This window comes from Salvelinus fontinalis, chromosome 16 (assembly GCF_029448725.1).
Source record: "Salvelinus fontinalis isolate EN_2023a chromosome 16, ASM2944872v1, whole genome shotgun sequence".
In the NCBI taxonomy this organism is placed as follows: Eukaryota; Metazoa; Chordata; class Actinopteri; order Salmoniformes; family Salmonidae; genus Salvelinus; species Salvelinus fontinalis.
The window spans coordinates 1,007,157-1,025,650 of record NC_074680.1 but is presented as its reverse complement, the minus strand read 5'-3'; the positions used below and the strand labels follow the sequence as shown (position 1 = coordinate 1,025,650).

Here is an 18,494-nt window from a genome sequence, read left to right as displayed (position 1 = left end):
CACCTCACACATACCGTCAAAACCTCCTTTCCACTCATTCCACGCTCGCAATTATACCCCTCAGGAATGTGCAATCCTTGTGACACAAAGACCCCGTCGAGCAGATGTGTTTCTTCGCCACTGAAGCTGTCACACGTCCCTCCTGTGCCCGACTCGCGCTTCTTCGCTTTACCCTCTGCCCAACTCTCTCATTCAGTTCTCTCCCGCAGGTTTTTCCTGCAAATTAACAGCACTAATTTATCTCCTAAACACATTTTACACCCCCTCGGTGCGAGGGGAGAGGAACGCAACACCAGATGCATTTTTATTATTGATATTATTTACCCCTGTTAAAAAGCCCGCTGTGTCTCGAACAACCTGCGACTCCTGTTTCAGCGTGTACGGCCCAGAGGGGGGACAAGTAAAGAGTCTCTGTGGCTCAGACTTTAGCTTTCGAGAAATGCTCCTTAAACATTTTGGTTGGTTCTCAGGTAGAGGTAACGGTGCGAGGGAATGTTCAAGGCAATATGTTTGCGGAAACATTTTTGTCAAGGTCAAATGAAAACGAGCGATTGGTCGATTGATTGCACTCTTTCAGATGCCCAGCCCATACCCTGATGACACTACTTGTATATTATAAATAATAATAGATTTTTTTTTATATAGAGACTTTTCATTACAAGTAGAAGCTCAGTCATTTTGATCTGGCAGTTCTTCGGTGGCCTTCCACAGCTTTAGATGGTAGGCAGGTTCGAAAAGGTAGTATCTTGAGCGGAGGCAGCCGATATGGAACGGCCAGGCTGGGAGGTAGAAACATCTGACAAACAGGCCACAGAGTTCTTCATCGGGTACCTTGTCGTCTTCGATGTTCGCAGTCCCTCTTCTGTAGGCAGTCTGGGTCCACTACTGAAATGTAGCGCCCACCTGGGTGATGCTTCGGCGACTGAAAAGCATACGTAAGACCATCACACCTCAGCAGTAATCTGGAGAAGCCCCCTATGAGGCGAGACTCTGCATCCCCTCACACCGCAGTCCACTTCCCTCTAGGAACCGGGGCAGGTGGCCAAAAGACTGATGCTGTTAATCTGGTGTTGCATCATTCAAATCATATTAGCTAGCTATATTAGCTTGCCAAGCCAAAACAAAACAGACTTGCCATAATCAGTCCTGCAATTCCGTGGATCACCACCAGATATTTCAGTTCATCTCTCAACAACTTGAATAAAATAAAAAAAAATGCAGTAGGAAACACTTTGATTGCTGAGATGTAGGCGGAGGATATGCGTTCTCACCCCCGCCCACTCTGTCCTGTCCCGATAAATCTTATCTGAAGAAAAGCTCCTGTGTCAGTCCTCCATACTGCCATCCCCTCTGTTTGATTCAGTAAGGCTTGTGATTCACCACGGCACATCGTTAATCAGCGAGATCTGCGAGAGAGGTGATGGGGGTTCATGTGTGTCGTGAAAGGCACAGGTTTGGTCATTTTTTCAAGTTCGTAACCATCTCTCCAAGCCCGATCACAATCTGTCAATTAGAAAGATAGAGTTCATCAAGAAGTGTAGCTCCGTGTGTATACTTCCAATAACATACCCGAGGAGGATGATGAGGATGACGATGATTGTTAACTGTACGTTGTAGTTCTGCCAATTTTTTATTTTTTTTTTGGGGGGGGTGTGGAGCTTATCCTTCCTCTGTAGTTAAGTTTTTTTTCATGCGCACAAGTGCAGTGTAATACCATTCTTGTTGTTCTTTCTCAACAATGCAGTAATTAATATCAGTTGTACTTTAAAAATTAGATCAAGTCAGTCAGAACAAAAGCAAACGAAATAGAAATAAGAAGAACACAAGAAAGTAAGCTATATACATTGTCAGTTCCATGGTCAGTGCCAATACCATATTAATATTGTGCAGGGATACTGGAGTGATAGAGGTAGAACTGTGTAGGGGTAAGGTGACTCGGCATCAGGATGTATGACAGAGTAGCAGAAGCGTATGTCAGTGTGTGTGTGTGTTGATGTGTGTAGAGTTGGTATGAATTTGTGTGTGAGCAAATTAAGTGTTTGTGTGTGTTGGAGTGTCAGTGTTTGGGAGTGAGTGTGTAGAGTGTGCATAGAGTGAGTGTTCATCGAGACAGTGCAAAAATATAAACAAACTAAAAGGGTCAATGCAGATAGTCCATGTAGCCATTTTGGTAGATATTTAGCAGTCTTATGGCTTGAGGGTAGATGCTGTTCAGGATCCTGTTGGTGTCAGACTTGTTCCTCCGGTACCGCTTGCTCTGTGGAAGCAGAGAGAACAGTCTATGGGTGGCTGGAATTTAGAAAAATGTTCTGGGTGTTCCTTTCACACGGCCTGATATAGAGGTCCTGGATGGTGGGGAGCTCAGCTTCAGTACTGGACGGTACATTTGCCATACTAAGCAGTGATGCAGCCAGTCAAGATGCTCTCAATGGTGCAGCTGTAGAACTTTAAGGATTTGAGGGCCCATGGCAAATCTTTTCAATCTCTTAAGGGGGAACGAGGCACTGTCACGTCTTCTTTACGACGGATTGCGTGTGTGTGGACCATTTTAAGTCCGTAGTGATTTGGACACAGGAACTTGAAGCTCTCGACCCGTTCCATTGCAGATCCGTCGATGAAGATGATCGTGAATATGCCTGCCAGCTGTTCTGCACATGCTCTGAGAATGAGCCCTGCTATACTTTCTGGCCCTGCTACCTTACGTGTGTTAACCTCATTAAAAACCTTACTGACGTCGACCTCGCAGAGCAAGATCACCCAGTCCCCTGGGTTAGCCGTTGCCCTTGTGAACGGCTCAAGAGTTTAGCATTTTTTTAAAGCATGCATAAAATGCATTGAGTTCATCTGGTAGAAAGGCATCATTGGACAGATTACGGCTGGGTCTTCCTTTGTAATCTGTAATGCACTGTAGCCCCTGTAGAGCCTGTGTCATAGGATTCAACCTTGTTCGTAGATTGTCCTTTTGCTTGTTTGATGGCTCTGCAGAGGATGTAGCGGGACTTCTCGTACTCGTTTGTGTCCTCAGCCGTAGCCTCTGTGTTTGCTGCGCTAGCCCTGTGTGCGGTAGCCCTAACCTTTACCTTAGCGCCTACCTCTGCGTTAATCTGGGGCTTTTGATTGGGGGAACAACGTTGGCGATGCATTTCTCAAGGAAGCCGGTGACGCAGGTGGCTAGCTCGTCGACGCTATCGACAGAGTCCTGGAATGCATTCCAGTCAGCGCTAGTAAAGCACTCTCCGATTCGGGTGACCATTTCTCAACGGAGCGTAGCTGTAACTGTGCCCATGAGAGGCAAGCTATTTGAACAGGCTGATGTTACCCAGTGTGTATTGGTTTTTGATTTACTTGGTCTATTTGAGTAACCCCGTTCTTGCTCTATAATGTTTTTCTTTTTTATACACCTCTGTAAGTCAAAAATAGTCATGAGATGACATTACAGTGTATTGCTTTGATGGAGACCATCACAAGCCACCGCGCTTGAGAGTAAAAATGAAAGAAACCGCATCGTTCACCCGCACAGTTAGGCTTACCTTGAATTTCAATTTCAGATATTCAACATTTTTGTGTGTCACATTTACCATTTGGCCTCAGTTGACGCAGTACACTAAACAGGCACTCGCTTGGAATGCCAATGTCTTCGATGTGCTTTGAATTGCCCCTCTCATCTTAGACAAAATGCTTTCTCATATAGGCTCACTCTGAGGCGTTTTGTCTCTGTAGCTCTGCAAAGTGTATGCTGAGGGCTTTGCTTCAGCGGCTCCCTGATTTAACTCTGCCATTTACTTTGAATAGAGACTCGCACCAGGTGAAATTGACAATGCGCCCTCATCCAGTGTTGTCCATATTTGCATTCGAATGGATCTGCCTCTATCCTTCTGCCCATTCTGCATCATTGGATATGTTTTATTTCACCACCCGAGGGCAGCAGAGTGCTAGCGTATCTGTGAATGGATTCAGCTCCTTACACAACTAGAGTTTCGAGGAGAAAACTGATGTGTGATTTGGCACAGAGTGTACTGGCTATACTTTTCAACCTCTCTCAAAAACAAGACTTGGTCTCCAAGGAGTACAAGGATCCGAGACTATGACAGTGCTAGAGGGCATAAACATTAATCGCCGGCTAAACACGTAAGCATGAAAGGGAAGCAGGGCAAAAATACGTGGCTGTCTTTCTTTCTTCCTAATTGACCTAGTTGTTACTAAGTCTGAGCTGTCATCCTTAAATTCACTGAGTTGTCAAGAAACGTACTGTTGATATAAGTAGAACATTTTGTCTGCTCATCTCTACATTTTTTGAAGGAGAATGCATTGTACTTTTATTCCGACAACAAGGAAAGGGATAAGGTGAAGGAGCAGGTAAAGACTTAGGACAGGATGTGGTTTGAACTCCTGCCTCTGGGGATAATGTGTAGTCCGGAGTCCGAGAGAAGTGGGAGCACTGCTATCTGCTCTGCTCTGTTTTTTGGTGTATTGACGTTTGGCTAATTACACCAGTTTCTAATTTCTAGGGTTGGTTGTTTTTCAGGGGGTTTGTTATAGCGCGGTCATTGGCACAGATCACCTGCCAGTCGGGATCTGATGCGATGCAGGTTTCACAAAGCGAGTGACCGATTTGCTGGCTCTCAAAACTGATTACTTCTCGTGTGTGAGTGCGTGCGTGAACACGTTTGTTGACCTCTGTAGCGCTTCGTCATTGCAAGAGGGACTTTTTATAAAAATTTGAAAACATGTTTTTGCTTTGTCATTATGGGGTATTGTGTGTAGAGGGGGGAAATAATAGAATAAGGCTGTAATGTAGCAAAATGTAGAAAAATGCAAGGGGTCATTTCCGAATGACCTGTATACATGCCGAGCTTTGCAGAATACACTAATTGTTTCCAAGTGCTTTACTCTCAAGAATTAGAAAAGTCAGATGGTCAGAAAGTTTCTATTGAAGTAGAGATGCTAACTTTGAAAGGCCTGCGTCTCTCTATAATCACAGGCAAACTCCAGGTTTTCCTTTACATGAGTGGCAATTGAAAATGTGTCTGCTAATGCTAGTAGTGCATTAACATCTACAGTTGAAGTCGGAAGTTTACATACACCTTAGCCAAATACATTTAAACTCAGTTTTTCACAATTCCTGACATTTAATCCTAGTAAAAGTCCATGTCTTAGGTCAGTTAGGATCACCACTTTATTTTAAGAATGTAAAATGTCAAAATAGTAGTAGAGATTTATTTCAGCTTTTATTTCTTTCATCACAATTCCAGTGGGTCAGTAGTTTACATACACTAAGTTGACTGTGCCTTTAAACAGCTTGGAAAATTTCAGAAAATGATGTCATGGCTTTAGAAGCTTCTGATAGGCTAATTGACATAATTTGAGTCAATTGGAGGTGTACCTGTGGATGTATTTTAAGGCCTACCTTCAAACTCAGTGCCTCTTTGCTTGACATCATTAGAATATCAAAAGAAAATCAGCAAAAACTTCCAGAAAAGGGTAGACCTCCACAAGTCTGGTTCAACCTTGAGAGCAATTTCCAAACACCTGAAGGTACTACGTTCATCTGTACAAACAATAATATGCAAGTATAAACACCATGGGACCACGCAGCCGTCATACCGCTTAGGAAGGAGACGCCTTCTGTCTCCTAGAGATGAACGTACTTTGGTACGAAAAGTTTAAATCAATCCCAGAACAACAGCAAAGGACCTTGTGAAGATGCTGGAGGAAACCGGTACAAAAGTATCAAGAACCACAATAAAACGAGCCCTATATCAACATAACCTGAAAGGTCGCTCAGCAAGGAAGAAACCACTGCTCCAAAACTGTCATAAAAAAGCCAGACAACTGTTTGCAAAATAGATGGCATCATGAGAGAGGACAATTATGTGGATATATTGAAGCAACATCTCAAGACATCAGTCAGGAAGTTAAGGCTTGGTCGCAAATGGGTCTTCCAAATGGACAATGACCCCAAGCATACTTCCAAAGTTGTGGCAAAATGGCTTAAGGACAAAGTCAAGGCATTGGAGTGGCCATCACAAAGCCCTGACCTCAATCCTATAGAAAATGTTTGGGCAGAACTGAAAAAGCGTGTGCGAGGAAGGAGACCTACAAACCTGACTCAGTTACACAAGCTCTGTCAGGAGGAATGGGCCAAAATTCACCCAACTTATTGTGGGAAGCTTGTGGAAGGCTACACAAAACGTTAGACCCAAGTTAAACAATTTGAATTCAATGCTACCAAATACTAATTGAGTGTATGTAAACTTCTGACCAACTGGGAATGTGATGAAATAAATAAAAGCTGAATTAAATCACTCTTCTACTATTCTGACATTTCACATTCTTAAAATAAAGTGGTGATCTTAACTGACCTAAGACAGAGAATTTTTACTTGGATTAAATGTTAGGAATTGTGAGAAACTGAGTTTAAATGTATTTGGCTAAGGTGTATGTAAACTTCCGACTTCAACTGTAGATACTTTTGTACCCGTTTCCTCCAGCATCTTCACAAGGTCCTCTGGGATTGATTTCAACTTTTCCCACCAAAGTTCATTCATCTTTAGGAGACAGAACGCATCTCCTTCCTGAGCAGTATGACGACTGCTTGGTCCCATGGTATTTATACTTGCGTCCTATTGTCTGTAAAGATGAAGGTGGTATCCTCAGGCATTTGGAAATTGCTCCCAAGGATGAACCAGACTTGTGGAGGTCTACAATTTTTTTCTGAGGTTTTTGCTGATTTTCCTTTGATATTTCCATGATGTCAAGCAAAGAGGCACTAAGTTTGAAGGTAGACCTTGAAATACATCCACAGGTACACCTCCAATTGACTCAGGCTAATTGACATAATTTATCAGAAGCTTCTAAAGCCATGACAATTTTCTGGAATTTTCCAAGCTGTTTAAAGGCACAGTCAACTTAGTGTATGTAAACTTCTGACCCACTGGAATTGTGATACAGTGAAATAATATTGTCTGTAAACAATTGTTGGAAAGATTACTTGTGTCATGCACAAAGTAGATGTCCTAACCGACTTACCAAAACCATAGTTTGTTAACATGAAATTTGTGGAGTGGTTGAAAAACGAGTTTTAATGACTCCAACCTAAGTGTATGTAAACTTCCGACTTCAACTGTATCTAACGATGGAAAGCAACATGGTTGCTACTGTGTACGTGTCCATCTCTCTGATGAGCTATTTAGTGCAGACTAGCATTAGCTAGCCAGCTTTAGACTGAAACTGGTCCAGGTCAGTTGTTAGCACTAGCACAGGAACCATTTCAGTCATTGGCCGAAATTGTTATCTTGCTTCTTTGCCGAGCTACTCACCGTTACGAGAAAAAGCCTCTCCAAATGTATGTCCTGGCTTTGTTATTGGCTGCCTACTAGCTCCTCTTTCACATTTTTAATAAAGGTTCAAGACGTGGTTTGATTTGCCTGCCCAACTTGCTACCATCTGCTATCTTCCACGGCAAGCCACCTCGGCAAACTACTGCCCATGTCGCAAAGAATCCCTTCTCCCAATTAGAGAAGCGGGAACCTGACCGTTTCGCCCCGACCGCCGCCCACGGCAACTGTTGCTGTCCGAAGCAGATGCCAAGAAATAAACACACTATTTGTTTTGGTTGTTAGTCTTGTAACCAGACATGACTTGTTCGGCAGCCACCCTCCAGGTGGTATGAACATAACTTTAATGAAGGCTAACTTTGCAATGTTCCGTATTTGGTTGTGATTATGCGTGAGCTTTATCTTCCCCGCGTCTCCTCTGAGCACTAAATGAATGCATTGGAAAATATCTTAACACGCTAATTGGTCCGTTGATTCTCCTTAACACCTGTCTGCGGTTAAAAGCAGCTACTGTAGGTAACTAGGTGCCCAGCTGGAAACGTAAAAGAGACAATTACAGAAGTTCTGCACTGTCAAGGTCAAGGTTTTCCTAGGAATGAAAGTATGGAGCTGAATTAAAGATGGGAAGAAAAAGACTACCTGCCACACACCCGCTGCCAATTAAATTCATTCCTGGTCACCGGTAGGGCTGTTTTTAACACATAACTAGCATTGCATTAACACCCATGGCCTGACTATAAATACATTCCAGCTCACACAGACAGTTTCTTCAGAAAGTTTTCACACCCATTGACTTTTTCCACATTTTGTTGTGTTTCAAAGTGGGATTAAAATGAATTTAATTCGCCTTATTTGTCAACGATCTACACAAAATACTCAGTCAAAGTGGAGGAAACATTTGTAAAAAAATAGAACTAAGTATTCATCCCCCTGAGTCAATACATGTTAGAATCACCTTTGGCAGCGAAATGTTAAAGTCAAGGGGTGTGAATACTTTCTGAAGGCACACACAGGCGCACACACACACACTCTTCGATCTCCAAAGACCTTTAATGCACTAAGGATATGCTTTTGTACAACAGCGTGATACAGTACTTACATAACAGTCATGTCGACAGACATTACACACACACAAGTCAATCAGCAGCGTGCCCATTAGCACAGTGCGAAAGGCGGGCTCTTGCGGAGAGCTCCTTTTGACAATTCATAAAGAATCACACGCCCCTCCAGAGGGGTGGGTGAGCGAGTTCCCAATTACTTCAGCAGCACCAATTCAAACACCCATTACACCTCTGAAGCCGTTTCTCCTCTGACACCTCAGTGCTCTGACTGTCTCTCTGACAGTTATGAGGATCTCTGAGGCTTAGCTGTTTCACTGAACCCCCAGGGTGTGTGCCCGCGCCAATGGACTGAACATGAAACACTGATAGGGTGTGTTTCTGCGGGTAATGGTGGTAATCAAGTCCAAACTTGAGCTTTCCAGACCTAAGTAGAACCACCAGTCTCATGAAGTGACATTGTTAACTTTTTGGGAGGCTCATTTTTTCCCTATTACTACGGACAGCTGCTATTTTATAAATCAGCTGGGGATAAATCAGTCTACTTCAGTGTTGACTTTCTCTGCTATTCTTTTTTTATTCTCTCCCTGTCTTTCTCCTTCTCTCTGTACCTTTGTTTATTTTCCTCTCCTTGCCCCATCTCTCTTCCCCCAGAATGAGAGGGGCCTGTGCCCGGCCGACGTGGTGTCCGAGCCCTTGGACATGCTCTTGGAGATGGCGGACGCCGCCGACCTGGCAAAGGAGCTGCGCAGCCTGCTGAGGGAGGCCCTTCCCCGGCCCTGCGCCCCCCTGACCCTCCCTGCCCAAGCACCATCAGAAAAGGCTCGGCTCCAGCTCATCACCATGGGCATCCAGCTGGGCGACCGCGTGGTCATCGCCGGTCAGAAGGTAAGCGGCCAGTTCCATAGCCATCAATGAAGGGTTTCAAATCCACAGACAGTCATTGGTCGATTGTCCATAACTGTGGTAGGAAAAAAAAGGAGCCGTCTGCTTATTTGAGTGAATGATTAACAGCTCATCTGCCAAGCCAATTCCCTTCTACTGATCGCAACTTTTAACAATATAGCACTCTGTGAAAGATCATGACTCTCTCGCCCCGGGAAAATGTCTGTGACAACACCGTCTTTGGCGGTCAAGTATGTTTTTCTTCTTCTTAAGACAAGTGAAGGAAAAGAAAGGGATGAAAAATAATAGAAAAAGGTGGACCGGTGACTTTAAGGACTTGTAATCTGTGTCGTGTTCCTGCCTGAAGACACCCTCACTCCTACACGCACACACTCCTAACACAGCTTCTGAGTGTGTGCGTGCACGCACACAGACAGACAGGGCCCCCTCAAAGAATAAGCTATTAATGAATTCCCGCGCCACACTGAGAGCGAAAACGCCGGGCGTTGCGTTCCCCCAGATTGGCTAATCAAAACCCTATTTTCTCCCTGCCGCTCTGGCGAGCCAGGTGCTTTGATCTCTATTTTCTTTTAATTCATTTTTGTCCCTGCTCCTCTACGTGTTTATAGATTTGGACGCATCAAAACACGCTTGAGTTCCCGGGGTTCTTGATAGAGGGGGCCCGTCCTTACCTAAATGCGCAGCCGTGCTCTCCCAAGGATGGGCAGATAGAGGATGAAACAACCATATTGAGAGAGTCTCCCCCTCACCATATTTTTTTTTACTGACTGTTTATCTCTAGGAGTAAGGCCCTGCTTGTTGGCTCTGTAGCTGTTTTAATGCGTGCGTGTGTATTTAGGTGGGCACTCTACAGTTCTGCGGCAGCACCGAGTTCGCCGGCGGTCTTTGGGCCGGCGTGGAACTCGACCAAGCGGAGGGGAAGAACGACGGATCCGTCGCTGGAGTCCAGTACTTTTCCTGCCGCCTCAAACACGGTATGTCCGCTGCAACCCCGACTGACAGTACTCCCTAAGCATTAATCAATCCAGTCGCTACGGATCATCATAGACTCAATCGGTATCCTCCATCCGACGCTATTAGGACCTATCGAACAAGTCGGTTGCTCAATGGAGTCTCACTATGGCAACAGCTATTCTCATGTGAGTTGTGAGTGAATTGGACATCTTAAATGGCTGCCCCAATCTGGTGTTTGGCCCATTTTGACCTCTTGCTCTCTTCATTACTTTTAGCAATCTCTTTTTCTCTATCTCTTCTCACATTCTCCATCTCCCCCTGACAGGGATCTTTGCACCCCTGTCCAAGATCAGCAAACCCTCAGAGCGATGCAAAGCCAGCCCCCAGAGAAGTGCCACCCCCAAAAGGCCCTCTCAGCGCATCAACCTGTCGCGCGTCACCTCCAAGATCAACACAGGTAACAGTTTCTCTGACAGGGACTTTGAATATTTGTGCCACGTCAGTGGATGGATGGATGGATAGGCTACAGGGTAAAGGATAGTTAGGCCTATAGTCCCTAGGGCCACAAAGACAAATGGACCTACCTGTGATGGAAAGCTCCCACCGTTATGGAAGCATAGAGAAACTCCTGAGCCTGAAGGGTTGAGTTAGGGAGGTAGGGAGCGGAGTCGGGAAGGTGGGAGAAGATGGAGAATGGCATAAAGGGAGGAGAGCCATTTTCCACTTCACCGTTTATCTCATTACACCTCCTCCAGGACGTGTTTTCTGGAGACCCATACACATTAATGCATTATTAGAGGCCACACATCACAGAAACACACACCTCGCCACCTCTCCCTCCTTAATTACATTTGTTTTGGATGCAATGTCTCAGCCCCCTCCCACCTCAATATGCTTCCACTGGCTGAGACATAACTCTGAAATTAATCCACTCTGGGCGGGGGGTGTACTCTATAATACAAAGCCATGATTCAGACCGTAATGGTCGTGAAAACCATAGCTTATCCAGCTCCCTGCTGCTCGGGGGTGGCTAGAAGAGGGGCCAATGACGAAGTCACAAACCCCATGAAAAGCGAGGAGACCGATTTCCGCTAACCAGATTTCCGCAGATGCCCGACGGAAAGGCGCAACGCCATCTCTGATGTTTGTGACTCTAACTTTCCCCCACCTCACCTGGGAATGAGTAGGTTTATCTGTCTGTCGGAGCTCTCTGGGGCACGAGTCAAGTTCTCTCCCAAGCCTTGAATGGATTGTCTTGTCGCAGTGGCCTGCCTTTTAGACCTCTTTCGCTGCTTAATGTAGACGCATGCTTACGGAGAGCTGCCCATGGTGATGAGGCTTCATTAAAAAGTGAAATACTGTAGATATGTTATCAAAAAAATTTAGCTCCAAGCTAGAAGCATCAAAACACCTAGAAAGGTAGTTCTAACCTTACATATGACTGGGCAAAGTGCCAAGAATAGGAGAGCCATCTATTCCATAGTACACTAGAACACAGCAAACATGGACAACAACAGTCCAAACATAGCTGAGGGCAAGAGAGCAAAATGTCTACTAGATGACAGGAAATGAATCTATCACTCCGCAGGAAAGGTAAAAAATCCATATCTTCATTTAAACCACAGTACTTAGTGGCCTGTAGTTTGTAAATCCAAAAACGTTCCCATTGATTTAGCTGTTTAAGACGGTCCTCTTTTCTAATTGAGTCCGGAACATGATCAATACCCATAGCTTGTAGGGAGGCAGGGTTGCCATGGTGTAAGGACTTGTAGTGCCTTGCCATGGGGTAGTCTTCATTGCCTACCCGTATGGCGTACTTGTGTTCCGCTAAGCGGTCTTAAGGCATCTCTTTGTCCGTCCAATGTAGAACACCTTGCACTGTGGACATTCCAATCTGTAGATGACATGAGTGGTTTTGCAGTTAATGAAATGCTTGACTTGATATTTTAGAAGCTGTGTCAACAAAATACTTTTTCTGTGAAATATTTCTGCAATGGTTGCACTGGTTGCATTTAAAAGAGCCCCTGGGTTTGTGGTCTAGCGAAGTTTTTTGAGAGTCACCTGGAAGATAACTGTGGACTAATTTGTCATTTAGGGTAGGACATCTCTTAAAGCTTATTACTGGTGGCTCAGGAAAGACTTGGCGTAGTAGCGTATCACTTTGGATGATTCCCCAATTATTTTTTAATGATCTCTGCTTCAGTGCTGTATTTTGTAACAAAGTACACTCTCTCTGATGTATCACGAGGCACTCCCCTACGCAACAAGTTCTCTCTGTCAAGTCATCCGGCCCATATACCTGTATAGTTCAGGACACGATTCAAGAAGTGATTCTCCAATTCAGCAGATTTGACACTGTAGTCTGTTTCCAGATCGCAAATTCTGCGGACTCTTTGGAATTGGCCATATGGAATGTTCTCTTTTAGCCTTTTGGGGTGAACGCTGTCTGCCCTCAGAATGGTATTCCCATCTGTAGGCTTCCTAAAGATTGATGTGTGCAAACAACCTTTGATATGTTTGTCAAAGTCCCAAAAATGTATGTTATCCTTGCTGTACTCCATAGTTAGTTTCATATGTTATTGGTGGAAGGAAATAAGTTAATATTCTGAGCCGGACCAGAACAGGCAAACATGATCAATATAGCGTCCCAAACATATAATCCGGTAAAATAACTGGTTATTAGAAGGATCCAAAATGAAGTTATTTTCCCATTTACCCAAGTACAAACCAGCGTAGGAAGGGCTGTAGCAAGCTCCCATGGCACATCCTTTGACTTGTCTTTCAGGACCGTATTTTTAAACAAGGATGTTATTATTAAGTCCATTCAGTCAGTGAGACAATGAATTATGTAGGAGGCATCTCAGTCTCAGGCCGGGTACTCAAGAAATGGTGCATGCCTACCAATCCTTGTTCATGTTCAATGGTATATAGACTCAACATCCATGTTGACTAAAAAGGAAGCTGTACCTATATTCTTCAATTCCTTGATTCAACACATCTGTGGTATCTTGAAGATAGGCTGGGAGTGATGGCAGAAAAGGCTTAAACTAATCAATGTACTTAGAGATGGGTTCTGTCAGACTTTCATTACCACTAATGACTGGTCTACCTGTTTTTTTTTTTTTTTTCAAGATTCTTGTGGACTTTTGGAAGAAGATAAAAAGAAGCCATACGCGGACTTCCATTGAAAATAAATTTGAACTCCTTGTCTGAAATGTAGCCATACTCCTTAGCTTCTGTGAGGATCCCTTTCAATTCAGTTTTTAGGTCCTCTGTAGGGTTGAAGGTAAAAGATTGGTAGAATTCATCATTGTCTAATTGACGGTAGGCTTCTGTCACATATTTGTCTTTACTCCACACTACTGTAACGCAATCTTTGTCTGCTTTTTTAACCACAATTCGTCCATTTTTGGACAATGATTCAACTGCATCCCTCTCTGTCTTAGAACGATTACGTCGTGTTTGGTTAGAGTCAATTTTAGCCTTAAACAGATTCTCCACATCAAAATGCACTTTCTTGGCACGTGTATTTAGTGTGGCATTCTGGACAATGGGACAAAAGGTGGACTTGGGCTTAAAAGGTGTTTTTGAGGGAACAGAAACTGCCTGACCTGAGACACTGGCGTCTGTAGTTGGAGAGATGTTTTGCTTGTACCAGGCCTTCAGATGTAGATTCCTGTAGAAATGAAATAGGTACATCTTTGAATTGAATGAATTGAGTATGTGGGTGCAAAGGACAGTCCTTTAGACAAGCCCGTTAACACCGTCATCAGAAAGGGGTTCTCCAGAAATGTTGATCCCAGCCTTGTTCTGGTCCTGCTCCGTGTGGTTGGATTGTCTTGATTTCTTCCTCCCCCCTCGGTGTTGGGCGCTTCCGCGTCCTCTCCCTCTCAACCTGCGTGGCTCCTCTTCATGGTCTAAAACATCTTGGGAGGAGCTGGCCTCTGAGTGTCTGGGGTGATGCTCATCGTCACTGCTTGTAAAATTGAAAGAAACAGATCTAGGCTTCCTCTGCGTATGTGATTCTTGCGCGTTGGTTTTCTCCAGGCAAAGACCTTGCCATCGCTATAGTCTACTTCATCTCTTCTAAATTCTCTTAGCTTGTCCTGCTTCAAATGTCAGAGTGAATGTGTCTACTTTCTCTTTCAAGATCGTATCACATTGTGCTTTGTTAGAATTGTCACTGTTCTGTGATTTTCCGTTTTTACTAGTTCAATTTCTGTTTGGACTACTTGTCTGTCCTTTTTAAATGCTTCTATTAGAAGTAGCATTAGGTCAAAAGAACACCTGTTGAGAATAGCCTCCCATTTATCTCTAAATTCAGTTTTACCTTGTGCTCCATTAGCTGGAAACTTCATAATACCTCTGGGGATTAGGCCTTTCCTCCAATAGTCAGACAAGGTGATAGAATTGAGGTCAAGTTTGGTGTCTTTCTCTATTAGCTGTTGCAAGTCTCCGTAAGCCTTGTTTAAGTCCATTCCAGTATTCTCTGTGGCTGTCATCTCATCTAGCAATGAGGTAGTGGTAATAAACCTTTGACCCTCTTCATGGGAATAGGAACATCTTGTAGCCTCTTGGGTAAAACCCATAGTATGAGTTGTAAAATGTTCCCAAAACACAGAAAAAATGACTGTGGAGCTGCTTCCTCTACACACGACCCAAGTGCTATGATTAACTTGTAGAAAAAAAGAGGAGGAAGGGAAGCACTGCTGTGGTGGATGAATCAGAATTAGTTGGGTAACATAGATAATTAAGATGTCTTATCTGCATAATATGCTTATGTGATATACTTGTTGTTAGAATGTATCCCTTCGGACTCTGGTGTTGGCAGTTGCACTTCTTCTCTCAGCTGGGGCTCAGTCACCTGGAGCCCAGAGAGGGGAGAGGTCAGACTTGTCTTTTACATGTCTCTGGTGCTATGCAGACTATCAAAAAGGGAAGAGGACAGGATGGAACATTGTCTTCATATGTGAATGTGTCTTTACCTATTCTTAAACCATGTGAAGGGATGGCGTGGGGAACCAAGTACTTCTCTCCACAATGTCTGTGTGCAAGTCACTCCCTCCTTTGGCATTCGGTGGAGGTGTATGGCAGTGTCTGGAACCGTTGTATGTCCTCTCTGATGTTGCACTTATCCTGGGATAGTGTATGACCTAGAGGCTCACTCCCCTTAGTGAGCTTGTCCAGGAGTGGGGTCAAGAAGGGGTTTTACTTGAGATGGGAGTATCTAGAGTTGACAATTGATTTATGCCGTTGGATGAGTTGGTGTTTTTGTGCTAGGAGTAACAGGAACAAGATAGCATCCTCGTCTTAGGAACCAAACTGAACAATAATTTATAGGGAATGCTATCTGGCTACGGAATACTCCTTTCTCATTTATAAAGTCTCCATTTGTGAACTGTTCCCAATATCTGTGGTTTGTTATGTCGACTAGGGGGTGGATCTTTGCTAGAAAAAATCTCAGTAGCCATTGTGTTGTCACTTTCAATGGTTCATTAGAAATGGTGAATCGTTGAAAGTCATTGCTATTGCAAAGCTCTTATTATTAAAGATGTAGTTTAAGTATAACTCTGACTTGTGTGTAAAGTTTGTCTCTCTTTATTTGATAGTAAAGAAATTAACCACCACACTGCTAAGGTACACAATAGTAGATTTTGGTAGACAGAAGGTGGAACTCAAGTACGTCATACAGGTAGGCAATGAAGACTACCCTATGGCAAGGCGCTACAAGTCCTTACACAATGACAACCCTGCCTCCCTACAAGCTATGGATATTGATCATGTTCCGGCCTCAATTAGAAAAGAGGACTGTCTTAAACAGCTAAATCAATGGAAATTACAATTTACAAACTACAGGCCACTAAGTACCCTGGTTTAAATGAAGATATGGATTTCTCACCTTTCCTGTAGGGTCGTGATAGGTCCATTTGTTGTCATCTAGTAGACATTTTGCTCTCTTGCCCTCAGCTATGTTTAGACTGTTGTTGTTCATGTTTGTTGTGTTCTAGTGTACTATGGAATATATTGCTTTCTTATTCTTGACACTTCTCCCAGTCATATTTAAGATTACACTACCTTTCTATGCGTTTTAATGCTTCCAGCTGTGAGTTGAATTTTTTTATAACATATCTACAGTATTTCACTTTTTAATGTGTATAGTATTGCTTACTAGGAGTTGTCCAATCTATTTTGTAACCACTCCCTCTTCAAATTAGTGCTGATTGGAAAAAGCTATTCAAAAGATGACATTATATTATAATTTCGTTGTACTCCCTGACAAAGGCCATGCAGTCGAAACGCGTCGGATTTTTAAAACTTTGTTCCATTGAACATGCTATACAAATAAAGATATTTTTTATTAATTATATGAATAATGCCTTGGTCCTCCTTTTTGATAACCAAATACTCTTTTACCAAAGAGCACATTCTGTCTACCAAAATCTATTATTGTGTACCTAATTAACCAAAGTTAATTTGTGGAATTTCTTAATGCTTTTGAGCCAATCAGTTGTGGTGTGACAAGGTAGGGGTGGTATACAGAAGATAGCCCTATTTGGTAAAAGAGCAAGTCCATATTATGGCAAGAACTTCTCAAATAAGCAAAAAGAAATGACAGTCCAACATTACTTTAAGACATGAAGGTCAGTCAATGCGGAAAATGTATGACACTTTGAACGTTTCTTGAAGTGCAGTAACACTCTGGGAAGATCCAGAGTTACCTCTGCTGCAGAGGATACGTTCATTAGAGTTATCAGCCTCAGACGTTGCAGCCCAAATAAATGCTTCAGAGTTCAAGTAACACACATCTCAACATCAACGGTTCAAATGAGACAGGCCTTCCTGGTCGAATTTCTGCAAAGAAACCACTACTTAAGGACACCAATAAGAAGAAGAGATATGCTTGAGACGCAGAGCAGGTGACCGGATTATCTCTGCATATGTGGTTCCCACAATGAAGCATGGAGGAGGTGGTGTGATGGTGCTTTGCTGGTGACACTGGCGGTAATTTATTTAGAATTCAAGACACACTTAACCAGCATGGCTACCACAGCATTCTGCAGCGATACGCCATCCCATCTGGTTTGCATTTAGTGGGACTATCATTTTGTTTTTCAACATGACAATGACCCAACATACTTCTAGGCTGTGTAAGGGCAATTTGACCAAGAAGGAGAGTGATGGAGAGTGTAGCATCAAATGACCTGGCCTCCACAATAACCCGACTTCAACCCAATTGAGATGGTTTGGGATTAGTTGAAATGCAGAGCGAAGGAAAAGCAGCCAATGTGGGAACTCCTTCGAGACTGTTGGAAGAGCATTCCAGGTGAAGCTGGCTGAGAGAATGCCAATAATGAATGTGCAAAGCTGTCATCAAGGCAAAGGGTGGCTACTTTGAATAATCTAAAATATATATAAAAAAATTTGTTTAACACTTTTTTGGTTAATATATGATTCCATATGTGTTATTTCATAGTTTTGACTATTATTCTACAATATAGGAAAAAATTAAGAAAAACCCTTGAATGAGTGGGTGTGTACAAACGTTTGACTGGTAGTGTATGATAAGCCTTTGGAACCCATTCTGGGATGAATTCATACTTCCCATAAACAGTGCAAGACAGCCCATTCCAATTTGACTATAGTACCTGTCTTGGCCTCAGGGGTGTCATCTGTGCCCTGTTTAGGAACTGGGCAGCTTTTTGGTTTATCAGGTGGGGTGGATGGAGAACCTTTTCTCCACACGTAGACAAAAAGAGGTACATTCATAAATAAAGGGACAAAATCTGACAGAGAAAATGAGAACATGAGAATTTGACAGGGACAAGAGTGCGAAAAGGAAACAAAACAAGAAAAAGGAGAAGGAAAAGTTGACGGGGACAGGATAGTGAAATGGAGACAAAAATAAGAAAAACAGAGGAAAAGCGGGAAGGTTGCCAACAAGACGAGGAGAAAGAATGAGCGAAGGTCACAGACAAATAAGCAAAAGAGAGAGTTGGTGATGCAAATGTAATGAAAGACAGCGTGACATTGCAGTGAAGGGGACTATAGAGAGCGTGGGAGTACAAAAATAGACATATTGAAAAGCAGCACTGGTCACCAAGGCCCTCCGAGAGATTCCAACAAAGTGCGAATGAGAGGTCACTCCCACGCAAGAGGCCCAATCAAAACCGGACCCGCCTCCAAGGACAGTGGAAGCGGCCATTCGTTGTTATCCAATACAAGGAAATTATTTCACCAC

General features: G+C 43.4%; 1 protein-coding gene across 2 annotated transcripts in view; it reads left to right on the top strand.

Moving 5' to 3' along the window:
* Positions 1–18,494, top strand: part of LOC129812507 (CAP-Gly domain-containing linker protein 4-like) — a 92,126-nt gene that overhangs the window by 25,558 nt on the left and 48,074 nt on the right. For both annotated transcript variants that reach the window (XM_055864119.1, XM_055864120.1), the window contains exons 7-9: positions 9,050–9,283; positions 10,140–10,275; positions 10,581–10,712. In XM_055864119.1, coding sequence (XP_055720094.1) covers positions 9,050–9,283; positions 10,140–10,275; positions 10,581–10,712 — 502 coding nt within the window. The remainder of the gene's footprint in view (positions 1–9,049; positions 9,284–10,139; positions 10,276–10,580; positions 10,713–18,494) is intronic.